This window comes from Palaemon carinicauda, chromosome 39 (assembly GCF_036898095.1).
Source record: "Palaemon carinicauda isolate YSFRI2023 chromosome 39, ASM3689809v2, whole genome shotgun sequence".
Taxonomy (NCBI): domain Eukaryota; kingdom Metazoa; phylum Arthropoda; class Malacostraca; order Decapoda; family Palaemonidae; genus Palaemon; species Palaemon carinicauda.
In genome coordinates, this window is record NC_090763.1 from 17557875 (window position 1) to 17574438 (window position 16564).

Below are 16564 nucleotides of genomic sequence, written 5' to 3' on the forward strand. Positions count from 1 at the left end.
TAAGTAAATACCAACAATTATGTGAAAAGAAAGTGAGGTGAAGCATCAGAGGTTATTTTATGACTGGCCAGGGTAGTCAGCATTACCAAATCAATTATGAATGGTTGATAAGAACTTAATATGCGTAAGAATACTTGTGGGCAATAATACTTGCCAAGTTTTGGTTTCAGTGGAAGGGTGTGCTGTAGGGGCTTAATAAAGGGCCACATAGCATCTATGGCCATTACACCTTTGTTCCTCCATGAATTACAAAACTTTATCCTTTTAAAATTGCCATGAAATTCTTTAAAAAAAATGGTTTGGAAGCAACAAGTGGCTGAGATCTGCCCAATTACTGTATTGAGTTAGGTCACTTTTGTCTTGGTAACTCTCCATTCAACATGACATTCAACCTAGAACCATCCTCCCTTTTCATGCATCTCATAACCTTACTTTTACATAGATTTACTCCCAACTTCCTTCTCTCACACACCCTTCCAAACTCTGTCAGTAATCAACCCAGCTTCTCCTTAGAGTCTGTAACCAATACATTATCATCCGCAAACAACAGTTGATACATCTACTCATGATCACCAAGCATTCACCTCTCACAACTCCATCAACAAACAATTGAACAACCATGGCGACATCACCCACATCTTTTTCAGCCCCAATCTCACTTGAGGACACCACTCATTTACTTCATTTCCTATCTTACATACCCTTTACTGCCTATATATAAACTCTTCACTGCTTACAACAACCTTCCACCTATTCCATATAACCTCATCACATTCCACATCGCTTCCCTACGAACTCTATTACAAGCTTTCTCCAGGTCCATAAATGCAACATACACCTGACCTTTTGCAAAATATTTTTTGCATATCTGCCTAACTAAAAATCTGATCCATACAACCCCTACCTCTTCTAAAGCCACCATGTACTTCTAAGATTGCATCCTATGTTTACTCTTCTTAAAATATTTTATTTTTCCTTGTTTCCTTCCCTCACTGGGCTATTTTCCCTGTTAGAGCCCCTGGGCTTATAGCGTGTTGCTTTTCCAGTTAGGGTTGTAGCTTAACAAGTAATAATAATAATAAAGCAGCTCACTGAACTGAAGATAGTCCCCGAAGTATCATGACTCCCATGGAGGAAATATTGAACTGACCTGTTCACCTACGTTGGCTGTGAATACCTGATAGTTGTAGTTGTTCCGTAACTGAAATACAAACCACGTTATTTACATGGGGTGATTACTTCGGTGCAGCCGATGACGAGCCATAAAGTTTTAACGAGGGTTTCCTACCCCACCGCTAGTTAGCGGGGGGGGGGGGGGGGCAGTAGGGAGGGGGTAGCTAGCTACCCCTCCCCTCACAGACACCGGAGAATACTCCACTTTACTTTTGGCACGGATAGAGATCGGAGGTCTCCGCTCCTATCCTCACTTGACGGCCATTATTGTTTTGTCTTTTAACTTGCCTTTTCTTATACGTAATATATTTAAACATTACTGATGTTTATATATATTTTTGTGTATAGAAAACAGTAAGTTTCCTTTGCTTTCTGTGTTGTGTGGTGTGTGTTGTGTACTTCTATTAGAGTTTCGCCGGCTTAGGCCACCACGATCTTTTCGTGATCACGGCCTTTCACTTCTAGGCCACCATGGTTGCCTTTCGTGGAGACCGGCCCTTCTCTTCTAGGCTACCATGGTTGCCTTTCGTGGAGACCGGCCCTTCTCTTGAGGTCGTTCACCTCTTACTCCGTACTACGCCTACGATAGCTTCTCAGAACCGAGTCGCTATTTCGTCTTTTTTGTCTCAATTATTTTTACGAATATAATTGTGTTTTAACTTTTCAGCTCAGGGCTCACGTCCCTTCGGGGGTCGGTGATCCTTGGAACATTCAAAGTCAGTTGCATAATTATCACGTTATAATTCTGTTTTGTTAACTTTCGTCCCCCCCCCCTCACTTGGGCATGCCGGGTGGGGGAGGGGGGGCGCATACCTTCTCTTGTTCTTATGTTCTTTCCCTCGGGGTTTCTCTTCGGAGTTTCACCCGGGGGAATTTCTGTTAAATAATTATTCTGTTTTATTTTTCAGTTTACGATGCTGTTTCTTCGTGCCTGTTGTGTGTGCTTTCGAAGCAGAGCTGTCCTGTTTATCCTGGGGAGTCGGCTTCGCCGCCGTCTCTCAAGGCAATCATCAGGGTCGTTTCCTTCTCTTAGAAGTTCCCCCGTGATTGCTGCCAGCTCTTCATTGCATCCTAGAACGATAAGGAGGTTCGCCTCCAGGGTAGTTAGTTAACTTCCCTTTTACTTTTCCCTGGTCCTTGGCGGTTATGCTCTTGGGGCTGAGCGACCGCCCTTGTGACTCCCTGGGTAGGGATCGGTGAGGGGACGGGCCCTCCGGGCGGAAGTCCCGTTCATGTCGGAGAGGCGCCCTCTCCAAGAGGTGGTCAACGGGTTTCGAGGCCTCCGTAGTCGTCTCCTTCCCTTCTCGACTCTGTACAGGGTTGTCAAACAGTCTCCGTTCAGCATAGCGACAGCAGACGCGTTCAGCTTTGCGGTGAGACCACAAGTCTTTATGGGTACACTGGTCCGGTAGGACTAGTACTTCCGGTCCTGGTTCACCCATCTTCAAGGAAGTACTTTGGAGTCCGCCTGGAAGGCGGGTATACCAGTTCAAGGGCTGTGCTTCGGCCTCTCCACGGCACCTCAACATTTTTCTGATACTTCCTCTCGGATCTCTTCACGGGCTCTCAGCATCGGCATCCGGCCACTCTGTTTCCTGGGTGGCTGGCCGATCCTGGCAGACTCGAAGGCTTCCCTTCTTCGTCATCGGGACAAGCTCCTCGGACTTTACCAAGTTCTAAAGATCATGGTGGTCCTCGAGGAGTCCTCCCCGCAGCCCTCTCAGAGTCTGGTATACCGAGCCTGGTCTTAGGCTCCTATCTCCCGTAGCCTTCCCTTCAGACGTCAGGGTACCAAGGCAGAGGAAGGTCGCGAGACCTTTCCTCACACGAGAAGACCCTCCAACCCAAGGTTGTTACGTCTCTCCTCCCTGGCCCGTCTGGTTTCCACAGTTGCCCCAGGTTGAGTTCTCTCCAGTGGCGACTCGGGGCGCGGGGGAGTCGGGGGCACGTCTCCCCAGACGCCGAGACCCCTAGGGGACAACCGGTACAGACGAACCCATAGGGGTGGGAAGCTGACGAGGGCCTACAAGAGGGAGTGGTCCTTCTCGTCCTTCCCCCTAGCTTGATGCTGTTTTCGGATGCGTCAAAGAAAAGGGGGGGGGCCACGTTCTGATCCACGGGTCCTCAGGCCGGGGGTCAGAACCAGGAAGAACCTTCTCTAGTCCTACTAGAGACGGAAACCGTGTTTCTGGCTCTTCAGTAGCCCAGACAAGGAGGTACTTTTCAGTACAACCATCCCATCCTGCGGTAGAGATACCGGGATGGTCCGAGTCCCCCTCGGTCTCCTTGGCAGCTCGCTTGATTCCAGGCAAAGGAATGGGCTCGCCGACAGTCTGAGCAGTGTGTCACGGACACCACATTCCGAGTGGTCTTTGGATCCTCAAGTAGCCTGCAAGTCCTGCCTCGGTGGAGCTCCCTCGGTGGACCGGTTCGCTACAGCACTGAGCTGCAAGCTCCCGCTGTACTGCTCCCCGGTCACGGATCCAAGGCCCCCTGGTAGGAGGCCTTCCAGCAATGGTGGGACACCATCGATGTGTTGCCTCCGTAGCTTGCTCCTTTTCCCGCCGGGAGTCTATCCAGCATCCCAAAGAGAGAGGATTTTCGCAACAAGTGGCGAAAAGGAGGCCTGGACACCTGCGCAAGTCTTCCGCAGTAGTCTCCCAGGCGATAGGGCGAGTTTCTGTAACCGGTGTCGGGGAGAGGGCATCCCTCCACACGTTGCCGCTTCCAGCAATAGCGGAGCCCCTAGTCTGATTGCGGGATAAGTGTGCCTCAGTTTCGACTGTGAAAGGCTATCCCTCAGCCTTAAGTCTTGCCTCCTGGCTCTAGGGACAAACATTTCTCCCCCTGCTGGAACTCTTCCTTCGCATACGAAGCCTTGTCCTCTCCTGCCCTCAGTCGAAGGTGAGACCTCCTCCTTGGGACGTGGTTCGAGTCCTCGAGTCTCTACCCCTGACGAACCACTACGTAAGTCCCCAGCCCACCACCTTTCTGGGTAGACAGTGTTCCCGCTAGCCTATCTTCAGCCAAGGTGGGGTAGGTCTCTCTTACGACTTCGCCCATTCAGGGGGTTAGGGGGAGGCAACATTCAGGTTCGTCCCTGAGGTTTGTTGCCGAGACTCAGAATCCGGGAGTGCCGGACCCGCTTTGACTCCTTCCAGGGTTCGAGTCTCCGTCCTGTAGCAGATGACTCAGTCCATCTCCTACCTTGCCGGTAGGGGGTCCGAGCTGGTGTCTTCAGAGAACAGCTGCAGTTCATCTCCAGGTCCAAGTCTCGTTCGTGGATCCTGGGTAACGAGGAGAAGGGTCTCCAGGAGTACCATCTCGGCCTGGATTCGCAGGGTGCTACACCCTGCCTTGAATCCTGACCCTTCTCCGTCGCACCGCCCTAGAGCCCATGATGTCAGGGGCTTAGATACGTCCCTGCCCTTCATGGAGCATCTTTCAGTGATGCAGGTCCTACAAGCGGGGATGTTGAAGCATCAGACCTTCTCAGCCCCTTACCTGCAAGACATGACCCACAGGAGGCTCGATAGGTTTCTATCGTCCCTGTGGTGGCTTCACAACAGCTGTTCTAAACCTCAGGCTCCTTGATGGACAAGTAGCAGAAGGATGAGGGCATTGTTACCTGGTGTTAGTCTGCATGAATGAAAAGATCTGTCTGGCCCTTATCCTTTTCTTCATCCTCTCCTCCCACGGAGAAAGCAGCATCCTGGGTTCTCTGCACAGCTGACCTCAAACCACTGCAGGTAGACCATACTTCCTTGTGTTCCTAGTACTAGGTGTAATACTGTCATGTCCCCATACCCTGACGAGGTGGTATTGGGAGAGTCCTAGCCTGGATTCCCTCCTGAGGGACTCCAGGGGCAAGTCACTTTTCACCTTCGCACACACCTTACGTAGGCCGCGGCAGTTTCACAACCGCCAGCGAGGAGCAGGGATTCCCTATTGTCCGAGTACTTGATCGCTCAAATATGGAATCCCCGGGCAAGCCAAAGCCAGTATGGCCGGGACTTACCACCCTTCCTAAGGGTTAAGTCACCCCATGTAAATAGCGTGGTTTGTATTTCAGTTACGGAACAAATGACAAATTCGTAGATAATTTGTATTTTTCCTAACTATACAAACCTTAGCTATTTACAGTTATGTGGCCGCCAGCCCTGTCCCCCAAGGTAAGTCCTACCTCTAAGTAAAGTGGAGCATTCTCCAGTGTGTGTGAGGGGGAGGGGTAGCTAGCTACCCCTCCCTACCCCCCCCCCCCCCCCCCCCCCCCCCGCTAACTAGCGGTGGGGTAGGAAACCCTCGTTAAAACTTTATGGCTCGTCATCGGCTGCGCCGAAGTAATCACCCCATGTAAATAGCTAAGGTTTGTATAGTTAGGAAAAATACAAATTACTGTACAGTATCTACGAATTTGTCATATTACCATTAAAATTTTATTGAGATAGACTGACTAAACATCATCCAAGTACAAAAACTTAAAGATTTGACTTTTAAAGATTTTAACAATTCTGTATGAAAAAAATAGCAAACTACAAGTACTGTAATGGGTTTGTATGTAAAAATTTGTTTTATTTAAGAAATAATATTTAGTTAGAAAGCTCCTCAGGATGAAAGATACAAGGAAAGTAGGCAGATGTTAAGTTTAAAGAAAGAGAGAAATCAAAAAGTTCATTTTTTTAAGAGAGAAAATTAGAAATCCATGACCATAATCTTAATAAGATCAGTCTGATGAAGCCATAATTGTATGCAGAGGAGTAATAACCTAAATCAAAAAAAGGAATACGTAGATAAGAGCTTATAGATTTTTATTATCTAAAGCAACCTTGTTTAGGTAGCTAGCAAAACGCTTCGTTATATTTCACCCTAGAATTTCAGATAAATAATTTCTCATTTGAATGTAATTGAAGGGGCCTTCATTGGGCTATTCCAATGTTGGAAGCTCAGCAATAACCAAGTAAAGTAAATGAATTACTAGTGATAAACTTTGCACGTTTGAAATAAAGATTTTCCAGGTAACAGGTCTTAAGTGCAAAGAAAATCATAAAAATCATTGTCAGAATACTATTAGAATTGTTTCCAGAGGCAACAGATATAATAGATATAATGATCTTGAATTGTTTTCAACTAAAACTGGAAATGACAATATATAACCAGTTACAATAGTACTGAACAAAGTTAAAAGGAAAAACTTGGTATATTTTTTGTCAATAATTCTGACTAAACTATAGGATGGGTATATTTTTTGTCAATAATTCTGACTAAACTATAGGATGGGTAATCTTGAACTCTTGAATTATATGTTGTTCCAACACAGAGACTTACCTCGAACTACTTTCTTAGGAGGTACCTGGAAACTCCTCTCAACCGACCAGAGTTTTGTGTAGTTTACCCTACTTCTGTTTTCTGTGAGGACTACCCCAGGCGGAAGGATACGTGCCCTGAGGCTAGTCCCGAGCCAGGTCGCGCGTTAGCTTGGGTCTCGACCCTCAGTAAGTTCTCTGGCCGCGTTGTGACATCATCTCGACGCTCTCCTTGTCTCAGTGCGACCCTTTGTGTCCCCGACTCGTGTCTCCCACGTGGTCCCTGCGTGGCCCGCTATTCTTTCCCTTGTACTCTCGCGTGTCCGCTTGTTTTCCCTTGTGCTTTCCCTTGTGTTTGTAAAGTGTTCTCTTGCCCTTATTATCCTTTCCCGCTGCGTTTCTGTGTCTTGCGGTTTTGTGCTAGTGCGGTATGGAGCATCATCGCCGTTGTCCTGGGCCTAAGGCTGGAAAATCGTGTGGTGCGTTCTTATCTAAGCCTGAGGTGGATCCGCACTCCCTTTGCTCTTCGTGCAGGGGTAGAGTTTGCTCTCCTTCAGACACGTGTCCGGAGTGTGTGTCTTGGACTGAAGTGCAGTGGGTGAAGTTTGGGACTAAGAAGAAGTCGTCGTCTAAACGTTCGCCCAGGAAGTCCAGCATTTCTTCGCCCACGACGTCTATAGGAGAGAAGTCTGACAGGGTTCCTTCTTCATCCCCTACCCAGAGTAAGGGACGAGGTAAGTCCTTTGCGGGGAAGAAGTCGATGGTTCTTCCCCAGGAGTCGTGTCTTCGGGATTCTGGGGTTGCTAATCCTTTACAGGCAAGTGGGGGGCCTGATAGTTTTATTAGTGAGGGTCCGCAGGACGATGCCCTTGTGCATGGGGGGCACGTCTCTTCGGACGACCCTATGTGGAATAAGGATGTCCCTGTATCTTCACCAGCATCGTGGATTTATGTTTCAGGCGCCTCCGCAGCCGAAGGAGCCCCAGGAAAAGAAGATTCGCCGTTAGAAGATTCCCTCGGATGGGGGCCCCCGAGAACTCCCTGTAGGTCACCCTTGAGGGGGGAGGACGGCCTTGGGTCCTGGTTCCAGAACGTTGATCGTCCGATATCTCTCCCAGCTCCTCTATCGGCGGTTCCCGACGTTTTCCTTCAGCCTTCGACATCCGGTATCCAGAAAATGGCGAAAGCGGACGTTCCCGTCTCTCGGAGTTGCTACGAGGAGTCGTCAGAGTCCTCGGAGGTAGGCTCATCGTTGTCGTCGGAGGAGGAGGCGTGGAGAAGACACCGTCGGAGGAGGGACAGATCCAGGAGACGGCGGTCCCCCTCGAGGTCCCGCTCTAGGTCACGGCATGGGAGGAAGCGGTCAAGGTCCCCGAAGAAGAAACCCAGGAGGAGTACTTCGCTGAAGAAGCAATGGGTCCTCGTTCCCTGCAGTAAGCTCGCGGACTTTACTACTCTCCCGAGCGCTGCGGGTTGGCTTCCTGGAGACAGTCCTCCTAGAAGGGCCTCCACCAGCCATAGAATTTACCCTCACAAGGACCCAAGGAGCTCTTCCGACAGGCATAAGACCTCGAAACGGGCTTCCCTTCCCGCCCAGCGGAGGGAGTCGCCTTTTCGGACGGGCAGCCTCATCGAGTTAGCTCAGCCGAGCGATATGGAGGGACGGCTTCCTCCGTTGGGAAAAACCACGGAAGCTTCTTCCCCCTTGAAGAAAAGCAAACGGAGGACGGAGGTGCCCGAGCCCTCCGCAATGCCCGTCCTCAGACCACAGATTGGTGCGAAGGTCTTCGTCAGTACGGTTCCTCAACCTCGGACGGAGGGCGCGGACGGCTATACTGAAACCGCGCCAGCGGAGGATTCCGCTTATAGGAGGGTCATTGGTTTGATTCGTCATCACCACAGGATCGAGGAACCACTGCCTGCGGACGATGATGCCTGGCGGTCTAGCCTTAATAGACTAATGGAGGAGCCCGTCCAACAGAAGCCCTCCTTAGCCCTACCTGTAGCCAGAGATGTGAGACTTGGCCGTGCTCACATTGACAAAATTGTGGCACGGAACGCTGAAGGTTCCAGGGGTCAAGGGTCCTCCAAGTTACTCCAGGGGCTGAAGTCCCAGGGGAAGTACTACTGGATGGAAGGACAGCCACAAGGTGCCAGCAAAGTGGAAGACTCCTTGGAAGTCTTAGGTCAGGGAACTTCAGAGGACAGGGCTTCCTTGGCTCCTATCTGTTTTTCTCCATCAGAGGCTACGATGATGGAGGAGATGTCCAAAGATCTCGTCAACGTCGCCTCTTGGTTGGACTGGTGGGCCTCGACACTTGTAGGCATCCAGGCTTCCCCCAACGCTGCAGTGCCGTCCAACCAAGCACTGCTGAAGGAACTTATCAGCTCCGGAGGACGAGCCTTGAAGTTCCTGACCTTCCAGTCCCTAGCGTTATCCGCCAATTGGGTTCTGCGACGAAGGGACACGATTTTAAATAAATTATCCAGGTACATACCGGACAGGGAGGCGAGGTCCTTGAGGAACCTTTCTGTATGGGGTGGCGGACTCTTTCCCTTGAAACAGACGGAGGAAGTGGTGGAGAAACTGTCGAAACGGAAGGAAGTGAACACTCCCAGACCACATACCATGAGGAGGCCCACTTACAGAAGGCCTCCTCCGGATGGACCGTTGACGTCTCGGGCCCCTCCTAGCCAGGTGAGGAGAGAGGCCTCGGCTTCCCTGTGGTCTCACCCTTCGCAGCCCTCCCGCAGGGGCAATCTCACAGCCCCAGCCTCCTATAGAACAGCCCACTCAGCTTCCAGGAGAGGCCGGTCAGGTCGCTCCTCCAGAAGGAGGTAGGTTGAGAGGCCCCCCCACTCCTGCCCAAGCCTCAGGTAGGGGGATGCCTCAAACGATTTTGGCAAGCATGGAAAATTCACGGAGCGGAACCCTGGACGGTAACAGTGTTAAAAGAGGGGTACAGGCTCCCGTTCCTGGCAGACCCTCCACCCCTTATCCCAGCAAGTCAGGCGGAGTGGTTAGCTCCCAAGGACCCCTTGAAGAGGGAAGCCTTACAAGAAGCAGTCTCCACTATGTTAGCAAAAGGGGCAATGGAAACAGTGCTGCAGCCGGGTCCAGGTTTCTACAGCCGCCTCTTCCTAGTGGAGAAAGCGACGGGGGGTTGGAGACCAGTCATAGATCTGTCAGCCCTCAACAAGTTTGTGTGCAAGACCAGCTTCAAGATGGACACCCCGAAGTTGGTCCTGGAGTCCTTGAGGGAGGGAGCCTTCATGATTTTCATAGATCTCAAGGACGCCTATTTCCAGATCCCCATTCACCCCTCCAGCAGAAAGTACCTTCGGGTGAGGTGGGATACCCAGATCTTGCAATTCAAGACTCTTTGCTTTGGCCTGTCGACAGCGCCCCAAATCTTCACGAAAATCTTCACGACTGTCTCTGTATGGGCTCACGAACGGGAATTCGTCTGATTCGCTACCTGGACGACTGGTTACTCCTTTCTTCCTCAGAGGCAGTTTTGAAGGAACAAGGCACGAAGCTAATGCAATTGTGCAAGGTTCTGGGTATCACCATCAACCTGGAGAAGTCTCACATGTCTCCTTCCACCAGGATGACGTACTTGGGGATGGTTCTAGACTCCCGACTAGTGAGAGTCTTCCCATCGGAAGAGAGGCTGAGCAACCTGGACCAGATCCTCCGTCCCTTCCTATCGGGCCAGCCCAGGAAAGCGAAGGATTGGCAGAGATTGATAGGACATCTGGTGTCTTTGGAAAAGCTGGTTCCCCAAGGGAGGATGAAACTCAGGGCCATCCAATGGAACCTGAAGGGACTCTGGAACCAAGTAGTCTCCCTACAAAGTAATTCCTGTTCTTCCATGGACAAAGCAATCCTTGGAGTGGTGGAGAGACCGAGCGAACACCCTCAAGGGGATGCCCTTCGCGGCGGAGCCCCCGGAGATGCTCCTCTTCACGGACGCCTCCAAGGAAGGATGGGGAGCTCACCTTCGCGGGGAGTCAGCAAGGGGTTCTTGGACGGAGGTGGAAAAGACACAGCATATCAACGTCCTGGAGATGAAGGCCGTTCAGAAAGCGTGCCTTCAATTCGTCGGTCTTCTAAGGGGAAACACAGTGGCGTTAACGTGCGACAACGCCATAGTAGTAGCCTACATAAGGAAGCAAGGCGGCCTAAAATCGAAGGAGTTGTGCGACCTCGATTGGGCCGAGTCGGAACAAATCGTAATAACGGCGAGATTCATTCCGGGAAAGAGGAATGTCCTAGCCGACAGACTCAGCAGGATGGGCCAAGTAGTAGGGACCGAGTGGTCCCTTCATCCAGAGGTAGCAAGTCTTGTCATCCAAAAGTGGGATTCGCCGGTGATGGACCTCTTCGCGACCAGGTTGAACGCACAACTCCCCGTATTCTGTTCTCCTGTCCCAGACCCAAAGGTGGCATTGGAAGACGCCTTTCAACACAGGTGGGACAATCTCGACGTGTATGCCTTCCCTCCCTTCACACTGATCAGGCAAGTGCTCAACAGAGTAAGAACGGCTCTCAATCTAAGGATGACTGGTAGCGCCTTGGTGGCCGGAGAGGGAATGGTTCGCGGACCTAAGAGAGTTGGCGTGCCTTCCCCCGTGGCCTCTGCCAGACAGACCAGATCTCCTAAGGCAACCACACTTCCAAAGGTGCCACGACAATCCACGATCTCTGCGCCTTCACGCGTGGAGGTTATCCAGCGGCTCCTGAGAAAAGAAGGTTATTCGGCAGGAACAGCTGAAAGAATGTCTCGTTATCTGAGGCACTCATCGGCAGCGGTGTACCAGGCAAAATGGGCCACTTTCACGAAATGGTGTGCCTCCAGAAACATTGAGCCCATAGGAGCCTCGATTCCGGACATTGCGGATTTCCTCGTACATCTCAGGGACGTTGCGGGCATGTCAATTCCAGCCATCAAGGGAGTCCATGCAGCGTTAGGTCAAGTTTTCCTCTTGAAAGGCATTGACCTGGGTTTCTCTAGGCACATCTCTATGCTCATCAGGAGCTTTGAGCAAACCTGCCCTCCTCATGCCTCCAGGGTGCCACAATGGGATGTAGCTAGGGTTCTGAAAATGCTGAGTGAGCCACCCTTTGAACCTTTGAAGGACATAGTGGATAGAAATCTCACACTCAAGACGGTCTTCCTGTTAGCCTTGGTGTCAGCTAAGAGGGTGGGCGAGATCCATGGCTTGTCCTACGAAGTCTCGCACACAAGAGGCTGGCGAGAGGTCTCATTCAAGTTCATTCCTACGTTTGTGGCGAAAACACAAAATCCAGCTGTCTGGGATCCGAGATTCGAAGGGTTTACTGTTCCAGCAATTCCTCGGTCAGGTAATCCGGAAGATTTGAAGTTGTGTCCGGTCAGGGCCTTAAGGAAATATCTAGAGAGGACTGCTAGTCTCCGTCCTGGCATCAAGAACCTCTTCGTCTCCACGGGCACAGTGAGAAAGCCGATCTCTAAGAATACCATCTCCTTTTGGCTTCGACAGGTAATCATCAAGGCTTATAGTAGTGCCGGTCTTCCCCTTCCAGCTAAGCCCAGACCACATGACATTAGGGGTATAAGTACCTCTCTTGCCTTTGAGAGAAACATGGCAGTAGTGCAGATCCTTAAGGCAGGCACCTGGTCGAACCAATCTAGGTTCACAGCCCACTATCTCAAAGAATGTTCGAGGAAGTCTCTAGACGGGTTCTCTATAGGCACAGTCCTCTCCGCGCTCCAAGCGATTTAACGGCCAAAGCCCCAGGTATAATCGCGATTATCAAAACCAGAAAGAGACAGGTTCGTTTTCCCTTTTCCCCTTGTCTTCTCTTTTCTCTTCTTTCCCCGGAGATTTGACCAAGTAGAGACTGATCAAGACACGGATTCACAGTTTCATCACTGGACACAGCAGCAAGAAGTTTTTTAAGGGTGAGTACTTAGACACTAGTGTGAGCTCTTTGTGTAGTTTTCCTACGGTTCGTTTTCCGTCAACCTTAGAACCTAGTCTCCTATCTAGGTTCTCAGCCGTTCTGCTTAGTTGGGTCTAAGTCAGGTAGACACTCCCACCTCCTAAAGTGTAAGTCTCCTAAGAAAGTAGTTCGAGGTAAGTCTCTGTGTTGGAACAAATCACAAATTTTTAGTAATTTGTATTTTTTCTAACATACTTACCGAGAACTACTTTCGGGTAATGGCCCTCCCTTCCTTCCCCGAGTGCCTTTCTGACCCTTAGTTTTTTAACACCCAAGAACTTACTGAGGGTCGAGACCCAAGCTAACGCGCGACCTGGCTCGGGACTAGCCTCAGGGCACGTATCCTTCCGCCTGGGGTAGTCCTCACAGAAAACGGAAGTAGGGTAAACTACACTAAACTCTGGTCGGTTGAGAGGAGTTTCCAGGTACCTCCTAAGAAAGTAGTTCTCGGTAAGTATGTTAGGAAAAATACAAATTACTAAAAATTTGTGATTTTCTTACCCATATAAATTATGGATGTAATACCAACAATAATTTTAGGTGATGTTTTGTAATTTGTATGAATACATGAAAATTTTGTGAAACCTTGGGAAATTTTGCCATGTTTTTAATATAATTAATTTTTTAATTTTAAATATTTTTATTTTCCAAATAAAGTGACACTGAGAAATCCCATTTAATTTTTACTTCAGTGCTGGACATGTGAAGCAGAAGCGATATATCATTGTTGCTGGAATACAGCTTATTGTTCTATAGAATGTCAGCAAGTACATTGGCACAAAGAACATAAAAAATTATGCAGACGGAAGAGGTAACGTGCATCTAGGTGTATATAAAAGGTTTGGAGAGAATATTTTTATGTGTTTTATAAAAGTTATGTTTTTTTTATTGAACTCAAAGTTTACGCCATCCCTGTTTTGGGTCTTCAAAGAATATTTGTTTATTTATCAAAGTAATTTTATCTCAAATTGAGAGTTTTGTTCTGTAGGGTAGTAATATTATACTGAGAGTAATGTAACTAGTTTAGTTTTGTATTGTATATAAAGATTAAATACCATTCTCAAATAGTAGTAGAACTAGTTTGAGATTAACTTTTTCTTTAGCATAGGAAAATCAATTTCTTAGCACAAGGATACCCGGTCTCATCAGAGAGAGACTTCACGTAGCCAAGAAAATGGAAGCATTACATCCTGCAGATTGTCTTGAGATTTCAACCACTGGTGGTGGAATAGGTTAGATGATTGTGTGATACTCCTTAGTATTAGACACATTTGAAAAAACTTAATGGTAAACATGGAGTAGCTACTTCATCTTTAAAGTACAATTTATGAATGTAATGTGCAGATTAATGTATTTTATTGTAAATTAATTACTCATTTTTGAGTACTGAATTGTGGATTGCTGTTTGTGAGTACTGTATATGTTAGTCTTTTCATGGTTTTATATTAAACATTTGAGACAAAGTAGAACTCCAAATATATAAACAACTAAAAGTCTAACACATCAAAGCTCAGTTGCAATAACAGATGTAAAACTTCATTACAGGTTAATTAAAGAAGTGTTGTATATATATATAATTGCTTATTTAAAGTAGCATCACAAGCGTAGGTAGAGACATCATTGTACTTTACCGTACCGAACATTCATATTGTGCTTCATTATTATGAGGGGTTTCTCAAATTGGTGAGGATTTGCTCTCTACTATGGTTGGGATCATTGTAGCAGAGCATAATGTTTACCATACATATTGTGCAGAATATGGAAAATATGTGGTCTTTCTTCAAATGTATTGCTATATAGTTTGAGATTCATTTGAATTGGAAATCTCATAGCATGGCTAAGTTATGATAATGTCTAGTAATTTAACATTGTTTGGATGTCTTTTCAACTTTATAATTTATTTAGAAAAGGTTTGTTTGGACAAATACAGTATTAATGTACTGTACTGCATTTCTTGTGGTAAGATGGCCAATATTCCAGATACCCATGTACATTTATTTTTAAACTTGAAGTTTGATGGATACCGTATTGTAAAACTCTGGAGGTAAAGGCAGCATCATTCTAGTCACAGAAGTGTAAAGAGGTTCTCTAACATCTTAAGAAATGAAACTTATTCCAGTTAATAACCGTAAGTACAACAGAGTTTGGTACTCAGTGTTATTTGACTTTTTGTGTTTTCCTTTTTTCTTTGATCACAATGTCAGTGTATATCTGATTTGTGTACATTGATAGATTGCTATCTGAATATTAGGCATAACAGGAGTTAAGACTATTAACTAAGTGTAATGTCTTTATGAAATGCACTGTCTGATATATATAAAATTAGCATTAGTCATGGCACTTTGCAATAGGAGCTTTTAAGAATGATTGAATGAAGAAATTCAGTTTTGACTGCATACTTATTCAGATTAGCTTCACATTTAATTGATATTCTTGTATGCTTGATAGCCACCTTAGATATTTATTGACTTGGCTTTAGCCACTTGCGTCATCTTTGTAAGTTTTCAAGTTTTTCTTTCTTGAGGAATATGTGATTGATTCTTTGCATAAAAAAATTAAAGTTATTAGAATGTTTATTTACATGATGGAAAGGAGCCAGGTCTGAAAGGGGGTGATAACTCACTGTACATAGTCATTATTCCACTGGTTTTATACCATGCATATGTCTTCCCAGGAGCTATAGACCTCAAGTGCTTATATTGAATTTTTATGCTTTCTTACACTATTCATTAGCATGCAATTAGATTTTACTTGTCTTTAGTTAATTAGTTATAAAAGTTTAACCAGATCGCTTAGCTTATGAAGTGTGGTGAAATACTACAGTATTTGTTGAGTATCTTAATGTAGTATATGCTCATATCAATGCCTGGTAAAAATTTTATTAATCAAATTTAGGTCCAACACTCACAACTTCCTTTAAAGACACCACCTAGACACCCTCTGAGCGACCCCATATCAGCACTCATATTGTACAGTAGTTGGTTCAATAGGAATTAACTTTATTGCTGCTTTTCTAATAGATTTTGAAATTTTGCTAGTACGGAATGTGTAGAATCTATAAAAAAGATACTTCTAATCTTTATTATTTCTTAATCAAAGCCAATGTATAGAAAAAATAACATTTATTTTTTCTATTTACTTACTGGAAGTAATATCAAGTTGAAAGGTATTTAAAATGAGACATGAATGTACTTTTGTACTTCTGTTTTCTCCTGACTCTTCATATATTTTCATGATGTGCAAATTATGTTTTTAAGATTTTTGTGTATTTCACTTTTGGTGGACACTACTCCTATCTGCCACTCCATTATACAGTAATGTGGCCTTTTGCTCAATCTAGCAGTCTAATAATATTCACTTTTTTTTTTTGGTTTAAAAATTCTTTTCTTCAATAGATTCAAGTTTTTACTCCACAAATTATATAGGGCTGTTTTGAATTTGAGTTATTTGGATACATACACATGGAGGCATTAAGGAAAATGTAGACATTAATAAAGCTGTCATAGCTATAACTACTGTGACTAGATCAAATATAGCTGCTCCTGTGAATAATTCTTAAAACACCTGTATTTACAGACATTGTGGAATCGAGACTCTGACTTACAATTAAAATGTTTATACCTAATAGTAGATTGTGACACCCTTCACATGAAAAGAATACCACATTAAAGTTACACCATCTCAGATGACCTTTGGGTAATGATGACACTCCAGTTAAGCATATTTTATGTGATGACCCAGTTTTATACCATGAGCAAATAAAGTTTAGGAACAAATCCCTTCAAGAAATTTTGTCAAGACTCCTCAAAATTGTCAGTTTATCAAATCAACAAATTTTTAAGGACTGGTAATTTGATTCATAACGTGTTTCATATTTTGAGCAAAAATTTTATGAGCCAGCCTTATAGAAATATAAATTCGGGAAAGCATTTAGACTTTTTACGAATGATATTAATCCCCAGGTTCCTGCTCATTAGCTGTCCTAGTCAAGTGTTTTCGGCCCCACTTTAAATTGAAATAACCCTTCTAGGGGCATCTTATGCATCCCCTATTCATGGGCATCATTTCATTTTTTCTTGAGGGGGGAAGTGTCATTGAA

The 16564-nt window shown here is 46.2% G+C and overlaps 1 protein-coding gene across 4 annotated transcripts in view; it reads left to right on the forward strand.

The window, feature by feature from the left end:
- The window catches only part of LOC137631042 (zinc finger MYND domain-containing protein 11), a 202189-nt gene extending 186560 nt beyond the window's left edge, over positions 1 to 15629 (forward strand). For 2 of the 4 annotated variants that reach the window (XM_068362612.1, XM_068362611.1), the window contains exon 16: positions 13158 to 15625. In XM_068362612.1, the coding sequence (XP_068218713.1) occupies positions 13158 to 13280 (123 nt within the window). In that variant the 3' untranslated portion in view covers positions 13281 to 15625. Of the gene's footprint in view, positions 1 to 13157 lie in introns of all 4 variants that reach the window. The other 2 variants (XM_068362614.1, XM_068362613.1) reach the window with 2 other exon arrangements.
- Positions 15630 to 16564: the final 935 nt, after the last annotated feature.